We start from the raw sequence: 21,948 nt of genomic DNA on the forward strand, positions 1-21,948 counted from the left end.
TTTATAAAGTAAGATAATAAATAAGGTAGTAAATAAAGTTTATTTTATATAATATATAATTAGTATGTACAATAATAAGAATAGAGTTGTTAGTATAAATAAATCTAACATCTAAATGAAAAATTAGTGTGCATATATAAATAAAAGTTAGCTGTGATGAAAGTAAAAATTAGATGGATAATGAAAAGTTAGAATAGTTATCAAATTTTAATAACATTGTTTATACACATTATTGTTATTACTTAGTATATGCATATGTATTTTAATGTAGATAATTAAAGAAGTGTTTATGATGCTTATGTGGATATCTTTGTGCCTATTACCTTTCTTGATTAGAATATAAGCGGCTCGTGCTGATAACGTGTTATAATTTAACAAGAATTAATACAAGATTAGTGCTAAGACTTGAGAACTTTAGAGAATTTGACAAAGAGAGAAAGTAGTGAAATATATCTCTTCTTTACATTGAGCTAGTATTTATACTATAAAAGTTAACTTTTTTATTTAGAAAAGATTAACTATATGATAGTCATAAAGTATGGTACATTATCATAAGTTTAACAAAAAGCTCATCCATTAGTTTGATAAATATTGATCTTGTAAAATAGATATTCATAACATATCTTGATATGATCTTTCTTTCTACAAATTTCCTTATTCTTTTAGTAAATAAATTATGATGGAGTAATAATATTATAATTTGTGTTTGGTCAAATTTGGTGGGGGCCCACACATGTATATTTCTAAAACAAGATTGAACCAATCACCCACCGATCTTCGTTGTCACGACACGCCATAGCCTTTGCACAAATTAGAATTCTTAATAATAATAATTTAGAGAGAGAAGAGAGAGTTGATCCCCACCAGCACCCAGCTCTACCGTTTCAACGGCATTCATTCTTTAGCGGCTAAAATAAGGTAAATTAATTAATACCTGTCTCTCAACACAACACGTTCATCCATCGATCCCCAAATTTCTCATTATGTTTGTTTGTATGCTATTCAATTTCCCCACTTTTCTCTAGGGTTTGTTTGTTTGTTTGTTTTCCTAATCACATTTGCAAAACTAATTTGAATAATTATAATTCCGCTTGAGTTAGGATACAAGAGGAGGAGGAGGAGGAGGAGTTGGAAAATTTGAAGATAGAATTAGAACCCCAACAACAACTAACAACAATATATATATATATATATATATATACATTTGTTCCGTTGGTGATCAGGTCTTCTGAATAGAACAGAAGGAGATCTGAAATATGAGCGCTTCGAGGTTCATAAAGTGCGTTACCGTAGGCGATGGCGCTGTCGGCAAGACCTGTCTCTTGATTTCCTACACCAGCAACACCTTCCCCACGGTGATTTTCATTTTTCTCCAGTTTTTCCTCATTTTGGGGATTTCTTATTTATATATATCTGCAAATTGCAGTACATTTTGTGGATTCATTCTATTCAAATCATATACTTACACTCATCAAGTTATCTTCCAGATCATCATCCTTGGCAACACACATTTATTTATTTACCCCTAATCAATCAATTCAATAGTTTTCATTTTTAAATTAATAAATAAATATGTCAGCCTGAATTTATAAGAATTAGTTAATTATTATTTATTAATTTATTTATTACATAATGATTTAGATCCAAGGTTTTTTTTGTTCAGCCCAAAAAATTCAAGTCCAAGTGATAACATCGGACCTCAAAAAGCGAATTTTCAGGTTTTGGTTTGGTTTGAGCCCAAAATCGAGCAATGCACACCATTAACTTGTGCCTACATTTATGGATTCTTGTATTATCACACTGATGTGGAGAAAATGAGAATATAAATTTGTTTAGGAAACTGCTCTTTACTTGATTAAGACAATGGATCGTCTTAAATGGTCAATATATATTTTGCCATTATGCCATTTTTATCCACTTGGGCCGATTTTTGCTTTAATTTGTTTGCACATTGCTCGCCTTGGTTAATGTTAAGTGTGGCATTTGATTCTGATGGATAATGTCCCTACACATTTGTAATTACATTCCTTTTTGTGTTGGAAACAGGATTACGTGCCAACTGTGTTTGATAACTTCAGTGCCAATGTGGTTGTTAATGGTGCAACTGTCAATCTAGGCTTGTGGGATACTGCTGGTAGTTTATGAAATCTTATCTAAACAATTACTACTTTTTATTTATTTATATTAATTTTACCAATATAATCATGGTGTGAAATTGAAATAATGATAACAGGACAGGAGGATTACAACAGATTAAGACCATTAAGTTATCGCGGTGCTGATGTTTTCATTTTAGCATTTTCCCTTATTAGCAAGGCCAGCTATGAAAATGTTTCCAAGAAGGTAAATATCTCTTTGTCATTCATTACTTTCGATGGATGTAATAATGTGATATATTAAACAGATTTATTTTTATATATTACAGTGGATTCCAGAGTTGACACATTATGCACCTGGTGTGCCAATTGTCCTCGTTGGGACCAAACTCGGTGAGTTAATAATTAATTCTGACAATATTCGCGCATTAAGTTTTGCTTTATAAATATGTAGTTTAATCAAACATAAGTTTGAAACTTGTGGATTATATAGATCTTCGGGATGATAAGCAGTTCTTTGTTGACCATCCTGGTGCAACTCCCATAACTACCGCTCAGGTTAATATTATTATTGAGAATCTTTTAACTATAAATAATGTCGTTGCAAAAATACATATATTTGAGTTTATTATAGGGCGAGGAGTTAAAGAAGACAATTGGAGCACCTGAATACATCGAATGCTCTTCCAAAACACAAGAGGTATGTATAATATTATACAAATTCTTCATAAAACAAGGTTATGAATAATTTAGTTTGCACATATTATTATTGTTTATCAGAATGTGAAGGGAGTTTTTGATGCTGCAATTAAAGTTGTTCTTGCTCCTCCAAAGTCAAAGAAAAAGAAGAAAGCAGGTCAAAAGGCTTGCTCTATATTATGATCGGAAGAAGAAAGCAGTGATCGTCTGTGTGAAGCATCAGTTGGCTTATCATGTGCCTCCATCGCCCTTTGATGCCTTGTCAGATTTTTTTTTTTTAATGTATTACTCTTGATTTGAGATCCAGTTAGGTTAAGAAATTCGTGTTGGATTTATATTCGTTGATTTATATTTCATGTTTTTGACCAAAATGGTGCCTGTTGAGTTGTTATCAATCAACATGGTTTGGTTAGATGATATTATCATTTTCAACATTTTTGATGTTGAGTTAGTGGGGAATGAAGATGTTTGACATCATATATTCCCACTTTTGTCTTTCAATTTCAAGGAATATGAAGTTGATTTTGTTTTTTCTTTTGTGCGAGTGGGGAATATGCTCCATTAACGGATGAAAATTTTGCTCGTTGCCCATTAGGGACGTGGTGGGGTTAGTCGATTAAGTTGAATACATGCTTATGTTCGTGTAATCTGTATGCGTTTAGTGATTGGTCCCGATTTGTATATTTTCAAATAAAACTAATTTTACGAAAAAGAATTTGTTAGGGAGGGTATATTCTTTTTATGATTAATCTAATGGACCAAAAACAACGGTTTAAGATGCTATTTCTTTTCTGGTATGATGTGAAACTAATGTATGGAGGTGATGAGAATTGATCATGTTGTTCTTCACTCAAAATTTATCTAGAATCTATACCTTCTCCACACACCCTCTCTCCAACTATGTATAAATCCATCTCACAACCCATTACTGGATACACCAAAACATATGTATTCATTCATTAATTAAAATGGCTTCTAGGAGGATTTTGAAAGAGCTCAAAGACTTGCAAAGAGACCCTCCAGCCTCATGTAGTGCTGGTCCTGTGGCTCAAGATATGTTCCACTGGCAAGCAACGATTATTGGTCCAAATGATAGTCCGTATGCTGGTGGTGTTTTTCAAGTTACGATCCACTTCCCTCCGGACTATCCTTTCAGACCCCCCAAGGTACGTAGTCTAGGATCTTCATCAGGCCAGCTTACCCCCTTTTTGGCGCTTAATAAAAGTAATTACTTAGCTTACACTCATAAAACTACGATCTTTACTAGATATTTCATGCGCACAACCTGTAAACAAACTCGCCACTATATTCTAATACACGACCCGTGGCGGACCCATGATATCGTTTCCACCTGGGGGGGGGGTCTTTTTTGTGCTCGAATATCTCTTACGACGTCTGAATTTTCTGTTCAAGTTGGATAAGTAACATCACATAGATAATGATCTACTTTTTTTTTTGGTAACCGTAAACCTAAGATAAAATGAGGTTTTTGATGTAAACATGACCACAAAAGGTTATGTACCGTCCATTAACCATTTAAAAATAAAAAGTTAAGCATTTAATCATATTCATCATCATTTCTTTTATTTTTCACAATTTATATTTCAAATGTAACATGTATAGGTAGATCTTTTCTAGGTACGTAATCTCCAGGGTTGGCGATCAGAAGTCTTGGCGGTCGGTCAGAAAACCTTATCCTACATATAAAATGGAAAAAAAAAATACGAGTGTTACAAATCAACCAAATATGTAGAAAATCTTCAGCTCTTGATCGAACATCTTGTGTCTCATATTGACGTTTGTAGATGTATGTCCTTATATATTCTAACTTTAACAATGAATATGTTCTTGCTTGTTATCAAATTCAATGAATCCAGTTGAACCTCGAAGGATCCGAGCCTAAATATTGAAGAGACCCCTTCATGGCCAGAAACCACTTCAAAGTTATTGTCTTTAGTGATTTTATTAATGGTTTTTGATAATTCTTGTAGGTTGCTTTTAGGACCAAAGTGTTTCATCCAAATATAAACAACAATGGAAACATCTGTCTAGATATCCTTAAGGATCAATGGAGTCCTGCTCTCACCATATCCAAGGTTTTCGTTTTTTTCCCTCTTTACATTTTATAGGGTTTGTTATATATGGTGTTGCATGCCACCGGCTCAGCTAATGATAATTTGGTTTGTGGTTCAACCAGGTCTTGTTGTCGATATGTTCATTGCTGACCGATCCGAATCCAGATGACCCATTGGTCCCAGAAATCGCACATATGTACAAGATGGACAAGGTCAAGTACGAAGCCATGGCTCGGAGTTGGACTCAAAAGTATGCCATGTATTGATAAATGATAACACGAATTTATATAATCTAACCAATAACAGGTTCTTGTATGAAGTTTGAAGAGCCTCACAACATGGAAAAGAGTTATGATGAAAAAAAATTACATGCAGGATGTTGGTGTAACGAATGATTTTGATGGTGAAGTTGTTGTTTGATTTTAATTTTGAATAAATTGTTCTGATTTTTTTTCGAACTGTTTGTCCCATACTTGTTAAAAATAAGATATATACCAATCATGTTTAAAACAAAAAGAATTTCAGTTAACTAAGTTCAACGTTATACAGTCAAAATATGAGCCTTTTCCTCATTGACGCATTCGAGATTCGAGTGCCCAAGACGAATAATGAATCTTATATATATTTTTTTCAAAATATGAACGATAAATGTGATAACAATAAATAAAACAAAGCGCGCCTCGAAACGGTGGCAAACATTCAAACAAAAAATGGACCTCATGTAATTTTTTTCTTCAAAATATGAACGATAACTGTAATAACAAAAAATACAAAGTACGAATCAATACGATGGAAAACATTAAAAAAACACAATTATAAATGGGCTGATTGTTAAATTGCTTCTTGAAATATAAACCCATTTTGATTAATTGCACGATAATACCTACATAAGTTTGTATTATTTATCAAAAAAGAAAAGAAAAAAAATCAACAAGCATATTGAAAAAGTGAATAGAAAAGTACAAAATACATAATAAAATATTAATTTCTTTTATTATCTCCTTCAATTCTCCAAACCAAAAACTACTTCTCGCGGTAACATATACAAGTCGGAAAAATTTCCGGCAATATTTCTTTATCTTTTATCTTTGTTATATCCTTCTTCTTTCTCCTTTTTTGCATTGCCACTTTCACTTGTTAATGTTTAAAAAGAGTTATATATGGATATACATATATAAAACCTTTTAAAAATTTTGTACCCTCCATTAAAATCGTGCCCTAAACGGGACGCCGAGCCCAGGATGGGGTCTAAGCCGGCCCTGTTTTTCCTATCTTCTATCATTATCTACACGTATTGGCGAAAACATAACTTGTTTTCCGGTATCGGTTTTTAGAAGTTGCAGGATATTTTTTACGAGTCGGGTCGGATAACCACTGTCACGATACAAAATACCTTCAATATTGAGTACAATTAGACTAAGGTATGTTACATAAAACGTTTTGTAAACATCACTTGCATCTAAATCGTGAAAACCCCTTTTTCAAAACTTTAAGTTATACCACCCTATTTAAGACACTTACGCGTCATCAGAATTTTTCTGTGAAGAGTTTCCAAGGGCCATTCATCTAAAATCTGTAGTAGGACCAAGTAGATCACGATTCAATCAACAATCAAGAACATAACAAAGGAGAAGAATAATAACAAGAGATGAAACCCGGAACACAAACTTTATTGATCGAAATAGACACGAACGTTGCTACAATACACTTACACCAGACATCTATATATAGGCATCATCATTGTGGTTAATTAACCACCTCTGGTCACATCGGTTATATAACTATAGTTATATAACTAACTTTATAACCGCCTCATATTTACATCAAGCCCCCTAACTTGCAAATGTTGCATAAAACACCCTAAACTATACTTTGTATTAATTACAAAATTGGCCCACAACATTTTATCAAACTTGATTACACAATTAAGGCCAACAGATATCCACTGTCACGATACAAAATAACTTCAATATTGAGTACAACTAGACTAAGGTACGTAGTCATTACATAAAACGTTTTGTAAACATCACTTACATCTAAATCGTGAAAACCCCTTTTTTCAAAACTTAAAGTATATACCACCCTATTTAAGACACTTACGTGTCATCGAAATTTTTCTGTGATGAGTTTCCAAGGGCCATTCATCTAAAATCTTTATGACGAGATTAGAATGTTTGTCACAACCCATGTGGTAAGTGCTCAGGACAAGCACATAGGTTGGTTAGGACAACACACATTTTAAAGTAAGACAACTTATAACCCGACTTTGTGAAAAGTGCTTAGCCCAATCACAATGGAAAGGTCGGCATAAACGTGATTAAACGTGATTAAACCCTAAACCCTAAACAAAGTAATGTTAATGAATCTCGAAGGATCTAACACTTGCAAGTAAGCAATTGGTTTTTCAAACTTACCTATCAACTTAATTTCTTATGGTAAATGCGTAGGCCAAGCATAAGAGGTTAAGAACAATGTGGATCTTAGCCTTATAATTAATTAAAGTTTCGTATATTCGTTGAGGACTTAATTATTAAAGAACTATAGTACTAAAATCTTAAAAAACATTTTTGTAGATGACAACGATAACACCTCCTCCACGAAGTCTTCTGGTCTACGCTCCATTCTATGCTGAGACAAACTTAATAGCTTACATTTCACGTATTGGTATCACAATCTTTGAATTGTCTTAACCAAAGATGAGATATTTTACGTCATTGAGGGACTTGTTCCTTGTAAAACATAAGCAACAATCGAAGCTAGGGAGGTTCGGTTCAGTCTAACAGGGGCGGTTGGAGGAGATCAAGGCTTGGTTACTTGGTGACCAAGCTATCTATCTTGTTGGTTAAGTTATTTGTTTTTGGAAAAAGAATCGTTCAGATTTATAATCTGATTATGTTTGAGTTTTCTAGTTTTCTTTTTCTTCAAGTTTTGTTTTCCTATATAAGGATTATGTCTTTTATTTTCTTTGTATTGAATTTTCGTTAGTCGAATGATAAAGAGAAAAGAGTCGCTCGATCGTTTAGAGCAATCTTGGTGTTCGTGTTTGTTAGTTTGGTATTCGGTATTCACTTGTGATTGTTTAACAAGTGGTATCAGAGCCAATTCACCTAAGCGTTCTTCGTACGTGTTCATCGATCGTAGTCCAACCTTTGGAGTATTACTCGATTGATTGCTTTTGGTGATTGATCGGCTGTAGATCGAAGAACAAACCGATGAAAATAAGAAGGAACATACCTATTAGTTATGCCAGATTTTAAAGGTCTTGGAAACGTAAAGAAGTTGAATGATTCGAATTATAACACATGGTCAACTTGTATGAGTTCGTATCTACACGGGTCGGATTTATGGGAAGTTGTCAACAGAGATAGCAGGATGGAACCAAGAATTGATACTAACGGGACGATACACAAGTGGATGGTTAAAGTCAGAAGGTAGATGTTCATCCTAAAAACAACCGTTGAGGATGAACTGCTTGAAAACATCTGAGATCTCGCGAAACCAAAGCAATCCTGGGACGCGTTAACTGTGTTGTTCTCTAAGAGAAACGATGCCAAACTACAACTACTTTAACAAAAAAGAACTCTCGATTCCCCAATACTTTAACAAGGTTAAAACACTGTGTAGGGAGATCAAGGAGTTAGACCAAGAAGCTAGAATCGGTCAAGCTCGTATGTAGAGGATTATAATTCACAGGTTAAAACCCGAATTCAGGATCTACGTGGCTACAATACAAGGGTGGCCAACACAACCCACTCTCGTTGAGTTTGAGAACCTGTTGGCATCTCAAGAGTCCCTAGCTAAACAGATGGCTGGCGTGTTGATTGGTGAATCGATCAAGAAAGAATACCCGACTATGTATGATGATAAATGAAATGGTAAGTATCGCTTTGCAAAAAAGGTCAAAACCACAAGGGCCAGTTTGATATGTCCAAGAAACAAGGAGGTCAAAAGTATTATAAGGAACAAAGTTATAATAGGGAGTTTAGTGGAAAGAAGGAATGACACATGGGAAAGAAGTTTCCTAGTAAATGTTATAATTGTGGTTTGAGAGGTCATATGGCTAGCGATTGTCCAACTAAGAGGGATGAAGAGGGTAATGTCACAACGGCTCGTGAAGAGGAATGATGGAATGTTGAAGCCCATTATGCAAGTGAAGAACCAATCGTGGCTCTAACAGCCACGACACAAAGTAAGAGTTGTATGATGGAAGAATGGATTGTGGACTTGGGTTGTTCAAATCACATGACAGGCAACAAAAATAGATTGAAAAATCCTGTTAAGTACGGGGGCAGTCGAGTCGTCGTGATTGCCGATGATTCACGACACAATATTGCCCATGTCGGGCATGTTCAGTTTCACCTGGAAAGCAACAAGGAGGAGTATGTGTTAGATAACGTCTACCATGTACCAGGTATGAAGAAAAACTTACTTTCGGTACCACAAATAACCGAGACAGGTAGATATGTTGTATTTGGGCCAAAAGAAGTCTTGGTGTTTGATGAGTTCGAGACCAAGTTGAAACCAATCTTACGAGGGAAAAAGAATGAGGCAGTTTATGTTCTCTCGGCTGGTACGAAACATGTAGAAAAGACAAAGGCAAACCAAAATATAGACATTTGGCATAAACGATTAAGTCATGTGGGGTATGATAAGCTCAAATTTATGATTAAAAGAAGCTTAGTAGTTGGTCTGCCAAAGCTTGAAGTTAACAAATATGTGTTTGTGCCGGGTGTCAATTCGGGAAGTCTAAATAGTAGTCGTTTGAAAGTTCCACACTCGATCAACCAAACCGCCAGAGCTCGTACATTTTGATGTGTTCAGACCCGTGAATCAAGCTTCAATCTCGGGTATGAAATATATGATAACCTTTATTGATGATTTTTCTAGGTTCTTGTGGGTTTATTTCATGAAGGAAAAGTCCGAGGCCTTTAGCAAATTTAAGGAGTTAAAGGCGAGGTTATCACATCCTAACCTACGGCGGAAATGCCGGGGCGTGATCTAATTACTCATAGCTCTCAAGGTATTATCATGTAATATTAAAAGTGACAATATCTATTAAGTTTAATTAAATAATCAAGTACATCAAAGTAGACGAATTACAAAACTTAGAAATAAAGCAAGTAAAACAAAATCCAAAATTTAATTCTTGTATCTTCTTCTTTAGCATAAAATCCTAAATTTTTTCAACAAATCTTGCTAATCATATCATACGGTAACCTGCATATGCGTTAAAAATAAAAATAATTTTGTCAACACTAGGTTGAGTGAGTAAAACACCAGATTTAAGATACTATATTAATAATATAAAAGAGCAAACTGTGTCAAGTTATATTAACAATTTAACCAATAAGCAAGTAATTATGTTGTCGGCAAGCTCGATGGCAGATGAACTAAACTATGGCTAACACGAAGGGGCTATGATCAAACTAATCTGGGAATATGTTGGACCTCTCCGAATGCTAACAATAAGCAAATAATCATATAACATGTTAGGAATAAATTGTTAAACACACAAGAGTTAAAAGTACCAAAAACAGTATAAAATGAGTAAAAAGAGGGAGTGGGATACTCAATGATTCGTTAAGGAAATAAGTAGATCAAGCTCTTCGGGAATTACCGACGAGATTTCCTAATGAAGAATAATTGCGCAAATGAATATAAGTGAATGACTAGATAGAGATTCGGGAATTTTAATGATCGAGTATGTTATTTTGGAAGTTAAAGCTTACTTAAGCTCATTATTAATTTATTAGTTTTATTTATAAATTTTATAATACATAGCATATCTTTAATAAGTTGTAATTATAAACAAAATACTTAAATAAATAGTAATTATTTATAATAATTTTCAATAGATTATATAAAGAGAGTTGTTTTAAATGATTATTTTAAACTAAATATACATTTATTATAAATACACACACACACACACACACACACACACACACAAATAACAATTTCTTTGTAAGGCCTCGTTACCGGTGCCCTACATTGGACGTTGGATTTACTCATAAATACAGTTCTAATCATCAGGGTTAATAAAAACATTACGCGGAACATAAAAACTTTCATAAACATTACATAATAATCCATAACTTTGTCTTATCGAACATATTGTCTTTCAAATCAAAAACATAAATTGTAAAACGTCTTGAGTCTTCAGATGCTAGTCTCTTATTCTTTTGCTATGTGTCCCGCTCAAGCTAGCTGTCTCATTCTATTCACCTGCGTGCATACTAAAAGTCAGCTAAGCTGAGTGAGTTCTAGTTAATCATACAACATACAATTAGTTCACATACTTGCACACATGCCCGAAGGTGTGTACGCCATTCATACTTAACTTGTTCATATTACTTTCTTACATACGTTCATACATTTGTTTTTCATACTTTCGTTACCGTCATAGTACATCCATAACTATCCCTACTACTTAAAGAGCCTTCCGTCCTATAACCTCACATATATTATAAGGGTCTGGTTCCCAACATCACAGATATTATTAGGGTCTGGTTCCTATCCTCACAGATATTATTAGGGTCTGGTCCCTTTCTTCCTTGCAACCATACCATACTTTCCTTTACATTCTTTCCTTAACAATACGTGAAATATCCGAAGATCGTTCACGAACTATCAATCATTCATACATAATATAACATACACACATACATCATTCATACATCATATATAACGATCATATCTTTAAACTACCACCTGGCGGGTACATGCAATATCTGAAGATCGTTCACGCTCTATCAAGCATTTATTCATACATGAATCATACAAGGCATACACTTACCACTTAAGGTAAGTGTATTAACTATCACATCGAGTATGCATACAACCTCAAAAACATAACAAGGAAGTGAGGCTAGAAACTCACTTGAACTCTGTTTCTTTCTCCGTTAATTGTTAATCCCTTCTTTAATTGAGCTCGGCTAACTGTATATAAGTTACACGTATCAATACTCATCTGATCTATTCTAATGGCCTAGTACTAGATTACTTTTACTAAGCATAATTAGGTTTTTCATTTATTTTAACATTCTAGTATTTTAACTTCTTAGGTCTTTATAATCCATACCATCAAGTGTATACACGTATACATGTACGTGTCACCATTTATCTGGGTCTCGATGTATCCGAACTTAGAAGTAGGCGAACTTAAAGCAAGCGAACTTGTAGCAGCGAACTTGTATGAGGCGAAATTAACAGCAGCGAACTTATATGGCGAAGTTAAAAGCAGCAGCTACGAGTTTGATTTTAACCCCACTGACCATTTCCTTTTCGACATGTAAACCTTTGATATGATACTAACCAATCCCGTAAACATTCCCATGGTCATTTTTGGATACGACTCGGCCTGGAAAAAGCATAAAGTTTGGACCTTTAAGCTTAAAAACGTTCAATACTAGATCGCCATACATAGCCATAGGTTCGTTAAGTTCATTTTTAACATCAAGTTTGCTACTTTATGGTTCGTTTCTACCCGATATACTCTACGTTTAAGTTTCAAGGCTAACCGTTCATAAAAACGTAGACTTTAATATGAAGAACATACCTTTATGTGTCCGTTTGGTCTTGGTTAGCTTGATTTCGAACCTTAAACCTTGTATCTATCTTGCATATGGAAGATCTATTAATATTCAACGTTCGATCTTGCTTCTCTTCTCTTTCTTTCTCTCGGCCGCAAATAGCAAGTGTAGGTATGTGTGTGTTTTGAGTGTGTAGAGAATATGGAAAGATAGAATGAGGATTTAGGGTGTTAGGGTGGTTTAAGGGAGTATTTATACTCCTTAAAGCCCATGGAACTAAGGCCCATCCCACCATCTTAATCCATTTTAATTATCCAAATCCACACTTCTTTCAATATTAAATATTAATTAAATATTAACACATGATTCGAATCATAAACTTTCTTTTATTTATTTGTGAATTTAGGATGTTACATTATTTTAATTTATTATTGTAAATGATCGGTAATAGATAATAAATAACAATATTTGTATAAACTATAATCTTTTATAAATACTTGAATTTATATATTTTAATATGTCAATTAACAAGATTGTATTAAATATATTCTAGATTAAACTCTTTTCAAATATTAAAACCTTTATTAATTTTAATAAACTAACATATATGCACACACGACACACACACATGGTTTTAACCGAGGTTCGGAACACCACTAGTTAATGTGCCGGTTTTAAGAAAATATTGGTTATTTATGATTTTTATAATAGTTATAATATTAATTTATGATTTAAAAGATTTTACATAATATAAAAAAATGAGTTTCAAAAATAAAATACCAAAATTATCGGCTGCCGGGACTCGAACCCTCGCCGGCAGCCGGTTTACCAGAAGATACACACATTAAACAACTAGTTGAGCTAACTGCTAGAGAAATTATATCCTTATAACAAAAATTTATAAACACATAGCTACAAACCCAGAATACAGTATGAACCCTAGATCAATTAATCGGCTTAACCCGTTATAGTTAACCCAATTAATCTTAGGGTTTATGCATACTGCTCAATTGTGAACACGAAATGATAAAAAATTTACCTGTTATGATGTTTTATGAGGGTTAATTGCGTAAGAACAGTGCTGGCCAAGACGAACTCAAAAACACGATCCACATATGATTAAATTTATAATAGCTATGGGGGTAGTGTTTGCGCTGGTAAGACGATATTGTATGCCCGTTTAATTGAATTATAGTGTTCATTTACGTGTATAATAAGAAATGAGTTTGATGTCGGCTACCTATAATAAGAAGAACGAATCCATTTGATCGATTAACCAAAATTACGATGTCGGTTTGGCCGCAAATGGTATGTATAATACAACTTCTGATTCAATTGCCATTTTGATTACGAAACTTAAGGTCCAAGACGTGATTTTGTATAAACGGGTTCAACAAAACGGGTCTAGGGTTTGGATTTGGATATGGGTAAATGAGTTGAAAGGTTTATATTATAATTATATAAGTATAATTTACATTTTGGCCCCTGGTAAAAGAAGGTGGAATCATAAATGGGCAAAAACTTAGTTTAGGGTTGTTTTGTCAAACATTGAAAGTTATAGTTATATAATATTAAATAATTAAAAAAATAATAATATAATAATAATTAATCTTCTCGATAAACGCGATAAAATAACCCGAACGTCGAAACGAGTCGGGTATTTAATATAAATTATTAATTCGAAAAACCTGAGTTGTTATAGAGGTTGAACAGGAGACAAAGTATGATGTCGAGTGTCTTCAGTCCGATAACGGCGGAGAGTATACATCAAGAGAGTTCAACGAGTATCTAAAGGAGTGCAAAAATGAAGGCAGCTCACATGTTCAAACACACTGCAACAAAACGGTGTATCCGGGCGGAAGAATCTAACTCCAACCGAACTATCGGGAAGCATTATTCATATAAAAAATGTAGGGATGTGTTTGGGAAGAATCTATGAAAACCGCAACCTACGTTAATAACCGAACACCACAACAAAATATGAAGTATTCATCACCTTCTGAAAAGTTATTTAATACTAAACCAAATGTTAGCTATTTTCGTGTTTTCGGTTGCGTTTGTTATGCATTTGTGCCATGTCATCTCCGACACAAAATGGAAAATAAAATGGTTCGATGTATCTTCATTGGATATGACAACGAAAAGAAAGGTTGGCGGTGAAGTATAGCAAAACACATAGCGTTTTATCCCGTTTTTGTGTTGTTTTGTGCGTAAACCGTTAACGAATACAACTTGGTCTTGCATGAAATTAAATGTTGTGTATATGATAGGTCCCATGTTGAAGAGAGCAAAAAAAAAGTTTAATGAAGAAAGAATCAGCTCAAACGGGATTCAGATGTAGCCGGTATGAGCGTTTGAAGATAAACGAGTCAGAAAACGAAGAAACGAGTACCCAGGACCTGGCCGAGCTACGAGACCAGGTGAGGCATCCATGCCTGCCCTAAGCGACGTCCCACATGTCCCAAAGGCTGCCAAGAATGTTCAGGAATCAGATATCCCATCTATTTTGTCTTCTAGTGGGCTTTGTGGGCTTGTTTTAACATATTTTGTATTAGGAATGGGGTGTTTAAACATATATATAAAAGGCTAATAACCTATGAACGAATTAACATAATATTTCCAGCCACCACACCTTCTCTAGAGGAGAAACCAAGTAGGACAAGCTTACGGTTCTATCTTTTATCATTCGGTTGTCGGTTTTGATTATTTTAACGTTTGTGAGTTCGTTTTTGGTGTTTAATCATTCAAATATTTTGTAATCAGATTTATATGAATATGTTTATCATTTTTATCTATTTTAGCTGCTATCCAAAAATCATGATAGGCTAAACTTGTTAGTTCTACCTAGGTTTGATGATTATTGTTAGGATTTAATGAGTTTATTGGATTGATTGATCAATATGACTTGAATTGCTATTGAAAGTTTGGTTTAATGATGATTTAGGTTGTGTTTAGTGGCTGTGATATTTTTGATTTTATCTCATAGTCTCGTGCTTCGATTAATTGAATTGGTTTTGATTGATAGTTGTATCTTCAAATCATTACTTTGTGTTTAGAGTTTGATTAGGGTAGGATCAACCGTAGGGTTTTGTTGAGATTGTTAATTGGTATAATTCAGTGGGTAAACACCTTCTTAGAGACTGATAGGTGATAGGAAGGAAAGTCGTTTCATAGCTTTTACTTGTTAGAATTAGGATTGCGCGAGAGCGGGTTCGGTTCTTGTTGGGTTTGGGTTTGTGAGCGATTAGTCGGTCTAGTTTAACTTAAACCAAATTGTTCCTCTATCCTTGGTTGCATAGTATTCGTTTCCATTAGGGTCGTGTGTCGGTGAGTCCGAGAGGAGAGTCGACATTAGAACTCCTTAGCATTCATTTCCCGGTTTGTTCTTAAATCAGTTAAGTGTAAGTTAGGGTTTGTTAGTGAGACCGATAGGTAATCTAGCTTTCTTCAGTGAGCCTTAGTTGTGTCATCCTTAGATACCGGTGTCATGAGATTATTCAATCCATTAGCTTGATTGACCTTCAAGATGATTCTTACCTAGGTAGACATTTTCTCCATTTGTAGTTAAGTCTCTAAGTTTCATTAAGTGTTTCGTTAAGTTAAGTTAATTAATTTAGTTAAAGTAAATTAGGTCAAGTAGTTTAATTAATAAAAATCATTTAAAAAAATATTATTCTTAGGAAGGTCTTGTCTAAGGTTAGTGATCATAGATGTTTTCACGTGTCCTCGTGTTCGATACTCAGACTTTCTTAGTTCTATATTACTTACGATCGGTACACTTGCCGGTTGTGTGTAGTTTTATTAGGAAAATCTGTTTTATAAATTTAAAGTTTAGTTGTGAGTTCTGTAGAAAGAAACACCCTTTATACACACATCAAGGTTTTGGCGCCGTTGCCGGAGACACGGTTTGAGGCGATTAGAGAATAACTCGAGTTAGGGACTATCCTATTTTATTTCGTTTTTATATTTATATTAAATTAGTTGTTTTAATTAGTTTATCTGGTGCCCATTATGCTTTTATTTTGAGTGTTATTTACAGCAAATATGTTCAAACTACAAGTTGGAGAACCATGGTGCAAAGTGTGTGGCGGAAACCACTGGGTACATGATGCTTATGAGAGAAGGACGATAGAAATCGAGGCACAAAAAGCCCATTGGGAATCACTTTGCGTAGAGCCTCCATACCGTTTTGCATATGATCAAATGGGGAACTTCTTAGGGTATAAAGACTTATCGGGAAAAATATTAGAGCCAACCCCAGAATTGGAATCAATAATGGATGATGTGTTGTTTGCTATTGAGAATGATTCAGTATATGTTCCACATTCACCTCTTATTCAAACGCTTATTGAACCCCTAAGTGAGATTGAGGATACTAGAATGGAGGAGCAAATAGAGGTGGAGTATGTTCCTTCTTGGGAGGACATGTTCATGGGTGAGTTTGGTGTAGAGTTTATTTATTATACCATTATGGATGAAGGAGAGTTTGACCCACTTGGTGATTTAAAGTTGCTTGAAGATCTATTGTATAACGAGCCAAGTGTGGGGGTCAAGAAAGAGCCTTGTGAGAAGAGCCATGAGGTAGTAGTTGATTAAGTTCTTCTGAAAGTACACCTTGATTATGAGAAACCAAAGCATGAACCGTACTTAATCTCCATTCGGGACGTGTTGAGGTTTAAAAAGTTGGCTAAAAGAATAAGAAGGATATCTAGGCTCAGAGATCATGGTGTGCAAAAGATTTCGTCACTCCCGTTTCACTTTAGGGGATCATTTTTGGGGGAGTCTAAGAGTTGGTAGGCCAAGTTCAAGTCGTATGTTTGGGTCTATGAGAGCGGTGCAGTTGGTTTCTTCCCGTTCAATTGTAAGAGGAAAGTGTTGAGGAGCACTGATGGGAAGAGGATGAAGGAGAAGCCTCCAGATTGAGGTTTTGGGAGTAAGTCTGGCTGAAGAATTTTAGTAAACTTAGCGCTTCCCGGGAGGAAACCCGGGTACTATCTTTTTCTTCTATTTTTATTTCTATTTTGTTTTTACTTCTTTGCTCTGCCGGTTGTTTCTTCTCTTACTTGCAGGCTGTTCCATGGTTGCTTATGAGATGGTTGATGGGATATGGTTTTAAAAAAGTGTGGGGATGCTACTTGTTTCAGTATTGCCGCTTTTGTTCGAGAAAGATGACGTTATTTGAAGATAGCTTGTTGATCGCGTTTGAATTGATGAGCGTGGAACACGACTCACGAGGCATATCGTCTATTTACCAGGGGAGTCTGTTCCGATTTATTAGTTTATTTTTATTTTTCACATAATTTTACTTGTAATTTCCTTTTTCTCACATTGAGGACAATGTGAAATTTAAGTGTGGGGATGGGAAATTGATATTTTCGGCAAAAATAAAAAAAAAAATTAAAAAATAAATTGATTGAAAACTTAAAAGAAAAATGTCCCAAAAATTTAACAAATATTTTTGCAAATAATGGAAGGTGATAGTAAAATCCGAAATTGGTTTTTCAAACTACTAATAATATGAGATAATATAAAAGAAAATACACTTAACTTGGGATGTGTCGGTAGGCTCAGCCTTGAGAATGAAAGGGCAATTTGATAAAGTGGTAAACGGAAATCTTTTGTGGGTAAAGCGTTTTGTCCGTGGAAGATAAGCAATGAAAAGTTGGGCCATACTCAACCCTCAATTTTTGGTATGAAATGTGAATGTTAAAAATTTTATGAATTTTAAAGTTGAATACGTTATCATATGATGCTTGGGTAGGTTTAACGTTAGAGTATGCCATTAGCCGGTAATATAAATCTTAAAGTGCTTAGTTTTTGTGTTTTACACTTCATTGGCGTATAGTTTTATAACCTTAATTCTTGTATTGATGGTATGTTCCGGGTCCGGAGACCATGGGTCTGTGTGCATTTTATTCTTCTGGGTATTTACCATTTCCTAAGTGGGGTTGTGAATATTTAAGATAAAGCTAAAAAAGAGCAAACCCGCAGTTTTATGCCACATAAGTCAATAAACATGATCACTACGTACCAAAAGTACAAATACGCTACTGACTTGATCATCCACGCAGTTAGCCATGTGTGGTCCCCTTGCTCGCGTCTCATTACCATTAAGTAACAGACCACAAGGGACACGCTACATGTATACCCTACAGATGAAATTTTGCATGCTCACCTATGGTGATGGTTCGGGGTATTGCTTGATAACGGGGGTATGCCATGTTGTAGGGAACAGTAGCTAGTTAATTAATTGTACTCTAATTGTATCTAATAGCTACTTGGTAGACTTTGATGCTTAAGCTTAGGTGGATAAACAATACCATTGATCGTCTTAACTATTCATGAAAAAGTAAAATAGAGCAACAAAAGTTTTAAATCTGCTAATTTTGAGGTTTAATTGGGGTGGTCTGGTCCGGTAAAAGCTAAAAATAAGAGGGTCTTAATTGTGTAAACCACTAAGTAATATAATATTTGGATCTTATTTGTCCCAGTAAAGATCAAGGCATGGGTTTAAGTGGACAACAATATTGGTAATTGCGATTTTTGCTTTTCTCTGAACTTTAAAATAATCTATATGTTTTTAAGATCAATTTTTCGATTATGATTCCATTGCATAAATCTTTTTCAGGGACGAAAAAGGATCAAGTGTGGGGATATTTGATGTGTTGCAAAACACATAGCGTTTTATCCCATTTTTGTGTTGTTTTGTGCGTAAACCGTTAATGAATATAACTTGTTCTTGCATGAATTTAAATTCTTGTGTATATGATAGGTCCCATGTTGAAGAGAGTGAAAATGAGTTTAATGAAGAAAGAATAAGCTCAAACCGTGTTCGGATGAAGCCGGTATGCGCGTTTGAAGATAAACGAGTCAGAAAACAAAGAAACGAGCACCCAAGACCTGGCCGCGCTACGCAACTAGGTGAGGCATCAATGCCTGCGCTATGAGACGTCCCACATGTCCCAAAGGCTACCAAGAATGTTCAGGAATCAGTTACCCCATGTATTTTGTCTTCTAGTGGGCCTTGTGGGCTTGTTTTAACATATTTTATATTAGGAAGGAAGTGTTTAAACATATATATAAAGGGCTAATACCTATGAACGAATTAACATAATATTTCTAGCCACCACACCTGCTCTAGAGAAGAAACCAAGGAGGACAAGCTTACGGTTCTATATTTTATCCTACGTGATGCAGTGGTAATATGATAATGAAGATCGAATCACGTTGATTCAAAGAATACCCATGATGAACATCCATAAACCCCCAAAATCCCACACAAACCCAAAGGTCAGGGAAAGTGAAGAGAAAAATGATTATTATTAAAATCAAATTCTGTCCCTCCAAATTACATAACCAGCATATAAATAAAGGTTCTAATTCGAAATGGGCCTAAAAAGGGCCATGGGCCAAACACAAACCCAAAAACAAAAACATAAAAAGTGCTGAAAAAAATAAAAAGGCCCATAACTTTACTTAGAAGGCGTTTTTGGGCTTTGAATAGGGGCCAAACTGCCATAGGCTGTTTGCCATAACGTGATCCTCGTCTCAAGCTTCGATTTGACTGGTAATGGGCTTGAAACGGAGCTTCGTGGGCCAAGTTATGCCCGTTTTCGTGGGCCAACTTTTGTAGCGCGTTCTTGGGCCTCCAGAAACATAATAGCCCGGTCTTCAACACTTGGGCCCACATCACTTCGTTTGTCGGTTTTGACTATTTTAACGTTTGTGAGTTCGTTTTTGGTTTTTAATCATTCAAACCTTTTCTAATCAGATTTATATGAACATTTTTATCTATTTTAGCTGGTGTCCAAAAATCATGATAGGCTAAACTTGTTAGTTCTACCTAGGTTTGATGATTATTGTTAGGTTTTAATGAGTTTATTGGATTGTTTGATCAATATGACTTGAATTGCTATTGAAAGTTTGGTTTAATGATGATTTAGGTTTTGTTTAGTGGCTGTGATATTTTTGATTTTATCTCATAATCTCGTGCTTCGATCAATTGAATTGGTTTTGATTGATAGTTGTATGTTCAAATCTTTACTTTGTGTTTAGATTTTGATTGGGGTAGGATCAACCGTAGGGTTTTGTTGAGATTGTTAATTGGTATAATTCAGTGGGTAAACACCTTCTTAGAGACCGAGAGGTGATAGGAAGTAAAGTCGTCTTATAGCTTTTACTTGTTAGAATTAGGATTGCGCGAGAGCGGGTCGGTTCTTGTCGGGTTTGGGTTTGTGAGTGATTAGTTGGTCTAGTTTAAGTTAAACCAAATTGTTCCTCTATCCTTGGTTACGTAGTATTCGTTTCCATTAGGTTCGTGTGTCGGTGAGTCTGAGAGGAGAGTCAGAACACCTTAGCATTCGTTTCCTGGTTTGTTATTAAATCAATTAAGTGTAAGTTAGGGTTTGTTAGTGAGACCGAGAGGTGATCTAGCTTTCTTGAGCGAGCCTTAGTTGTGTCATCCTTAGATACCGGTGTCGTGAGATTATTCAATCCATTAGCTTGATAGACCTTCAATATGATTCTTACCTAGGTAGACGTTTTCTCCATTTGCAGTTGAGTCTCTAAGTTTCATTAAGTGCTTCGTTAAGTTAATTTAAGTTAATTAATTTAGTTAAAGTAAATTAGGTCAAGTAGTTTAATTATTAAAAATCATTTAAAAAAATATTATTCTTAGGAAGGTCTTGTCTAGGGTTAGTGATCATAGACGTTTTCACGAGTCCTCGTGTTCGATACTCAGACTTCCTTAGTTCTATATTACTTATGATCGGTACACTTGCCGGTTGTGTGTAGTTTTATTAGGAAAATCCGTTTTATAAATTTAAAGCTTAGTTGTGAGTTCCGTAGAAAGAAACACCATTTATACACACATCAGACGGTGTTGTGACCCTACAACCGGGATGTGCTACGTTTCTTGAAACGTGGTCTTTACGAAGCATCTTCTTGGTGGTCCGATAATCATGAATCCTTACCCGACTCACCGATGTTGAAACAAGAAGTTGAAAATCAAGAAACACTTAATGTGGGTGTTCCATCTACATCATCATCAGAAGATGAGGATCTGGTTAATGAAGACAGTTAACAACTTCCAGACGCAATCCAAGGAGAACAGGAACCAACTCCAACAATAATCAAATGGATCAAACATACGAAACAGAATCTAGTGAACAAAGTGTTCGGCGTTCGAGTCGAGTGTGGAAGCCTAATCTAATATACGCTAATGTGGCAAAATTATAACATTTATAAACGTCAGAACCGAAGTAATTTGAACAAGCAAAAGGCAAAGATCAGTAGGTGAGTGCAATGAAAGATGAGTTTGATGCACTTGTGAAAAACCAAACCCCCGAGTTAATTCCAAACCGAAAGACGTGAGGCCCATATCGTATGTATGGGTATACAAGATTAAAATAAAAACCGATGGGTCGGTTGAAAGGTTCAAAGCTCGCTTAGTAGCTCGGGGTTTTTCACAGCAGGTCGGGTTAGATTATGAAGAAACATTTAGCCTGGTTGCTAGACTTACAACGGTTCGTGTATGTTAGCCGTGGC

The 21,948-nt window shown here is 35.0% G+C and overlaps 2 protein-coding genes across 3 annotated transcripts; both read left to right on the forward strand.

The window, feature by feature from the left end:
• The first annotated feature begins 1,204 nt into the window (after nucleotides 1–1,204).
• Nucleotides 1,205–3,212, forward strand: LOC143579375 (rac-like GTP-binding protein ARAC1). The gene is made up of 7 exons (XM_077062703.1): nucleotides 1,205–1,355; nucleotides 2,047–2,134; nucleotides 2,234–2,343; nucleotides 2,426–2,489; nucleotides 2,590–2,654; nucleotides 2,731–2,796; nucleotides 2,877–3,212. The coding sequence occupies exons 1-7, from the start codon at nucleotides 1,257–1,259 to the stop codon at nucleotides 2,976–2,978; spliced, it is 594 nt and encodes a 197-aa protein (XP_076918818.1). The 5' UTR covers nucleotides 1,205–1,256; the 3' UTR covers nucleotides 2,979–3,212.
• Nucleotides 3,213–3,640: 428 nt separating this feature from the next.
• On the forward strand, nucleotides 3,641–5,328 carry LOC143579376 (ubiquitin-conjugating enzyme E2 28-like). Of its 2 annotated transcripts, none has more exons than XM_077062705.1 (3): nucleotides 3,641–3,961; nucleotides 4,787–4,929; nucleotides 4,962–5,065. In XM_077062705.1, the coding sequence occupies exons 1-2, from the start codon at nucleotides 3,764–3,766 to the stop codon at nucleotides 4,922–4,924; spliced, it is 336 nt and encodes a 111-aa protein (XP_076918820.1). In that variant the 5' UTR covers nucleotides 3,641–3,763; the 3' UTR covers nucleotides 4,925–4,929; nucleotides 4,962–5,065. The 2 variants fall into 2 exon arrangements, with proteins under 2 accessions (XP_076918820.1, XP_076918819.1); XM_077062704.1 differs by having other exon boundaries at nucleotides 3,682–3,961; nucleotides 4,787–4,891; nucleotides 4,993–5,328.
• Nucleotides 5,329–21,948: the final 16,620 nt, after the last annotated feature.

Source organism: Bidens hawaiensis, unplaced genomic scaffold (genome assembly GCF_021521415.1).
Source record: "Bidens hawaiensis isolate Kalapana, Puna unplaced genomic scaffold, B.hawaiensis_p1.1 tig00029683_1, whole genome shotgun sequence".
NCBI lineage: Eukaryota > Viridiplantae > Streptophyta > Magnoliopsida > Asterales > Asteraceae > Bidens > Bidens hawaiensis.

Coding starts and splice junctions, on each gene's coding strand:
- LOC143579376 (XM_077062704.1), top strand. CDS start 3,764: ATGGCTTCTAGGAGGATTTTGAAAGAGCTCAAAGACTTGCAAAGAGAC. Junction 3,962..4,786: donor ATCCTTTCAGACCCCCCAAG/GTACGTAGTCTA, acceptor TAATTCTTGTAG/GTTGCTTTTAGGACCAAAGT. Junction 4,892..4,992: donor CTGCTCTCACCATATCCAAG/GTTTTCGTTTTT, acceptor TGGTTCAACCAG/GTCTTGTTGTCGATATGTTC.
- LOC143579375 (XM_077062703.1), top strand. CDS start 1,257: ATGAGCGCTTCGAGGTTCATAAAGTGCGTTACCGTAGGCGATGGCGCT. Junction 1,356..2,046: donor CCAGCAACACCTTCCCCACG/GTGATTTTCATT, acceptor TGTTGGAAACAG/GATTACGTGCCAACTGTGTT. Junction 2,655..2,730: donor CTCCCATAACTACCGCTCAG/GTTAATATTATT, acceptor AGTTTATTATAG/GGCGAGGAGTTAAAGAAGAC.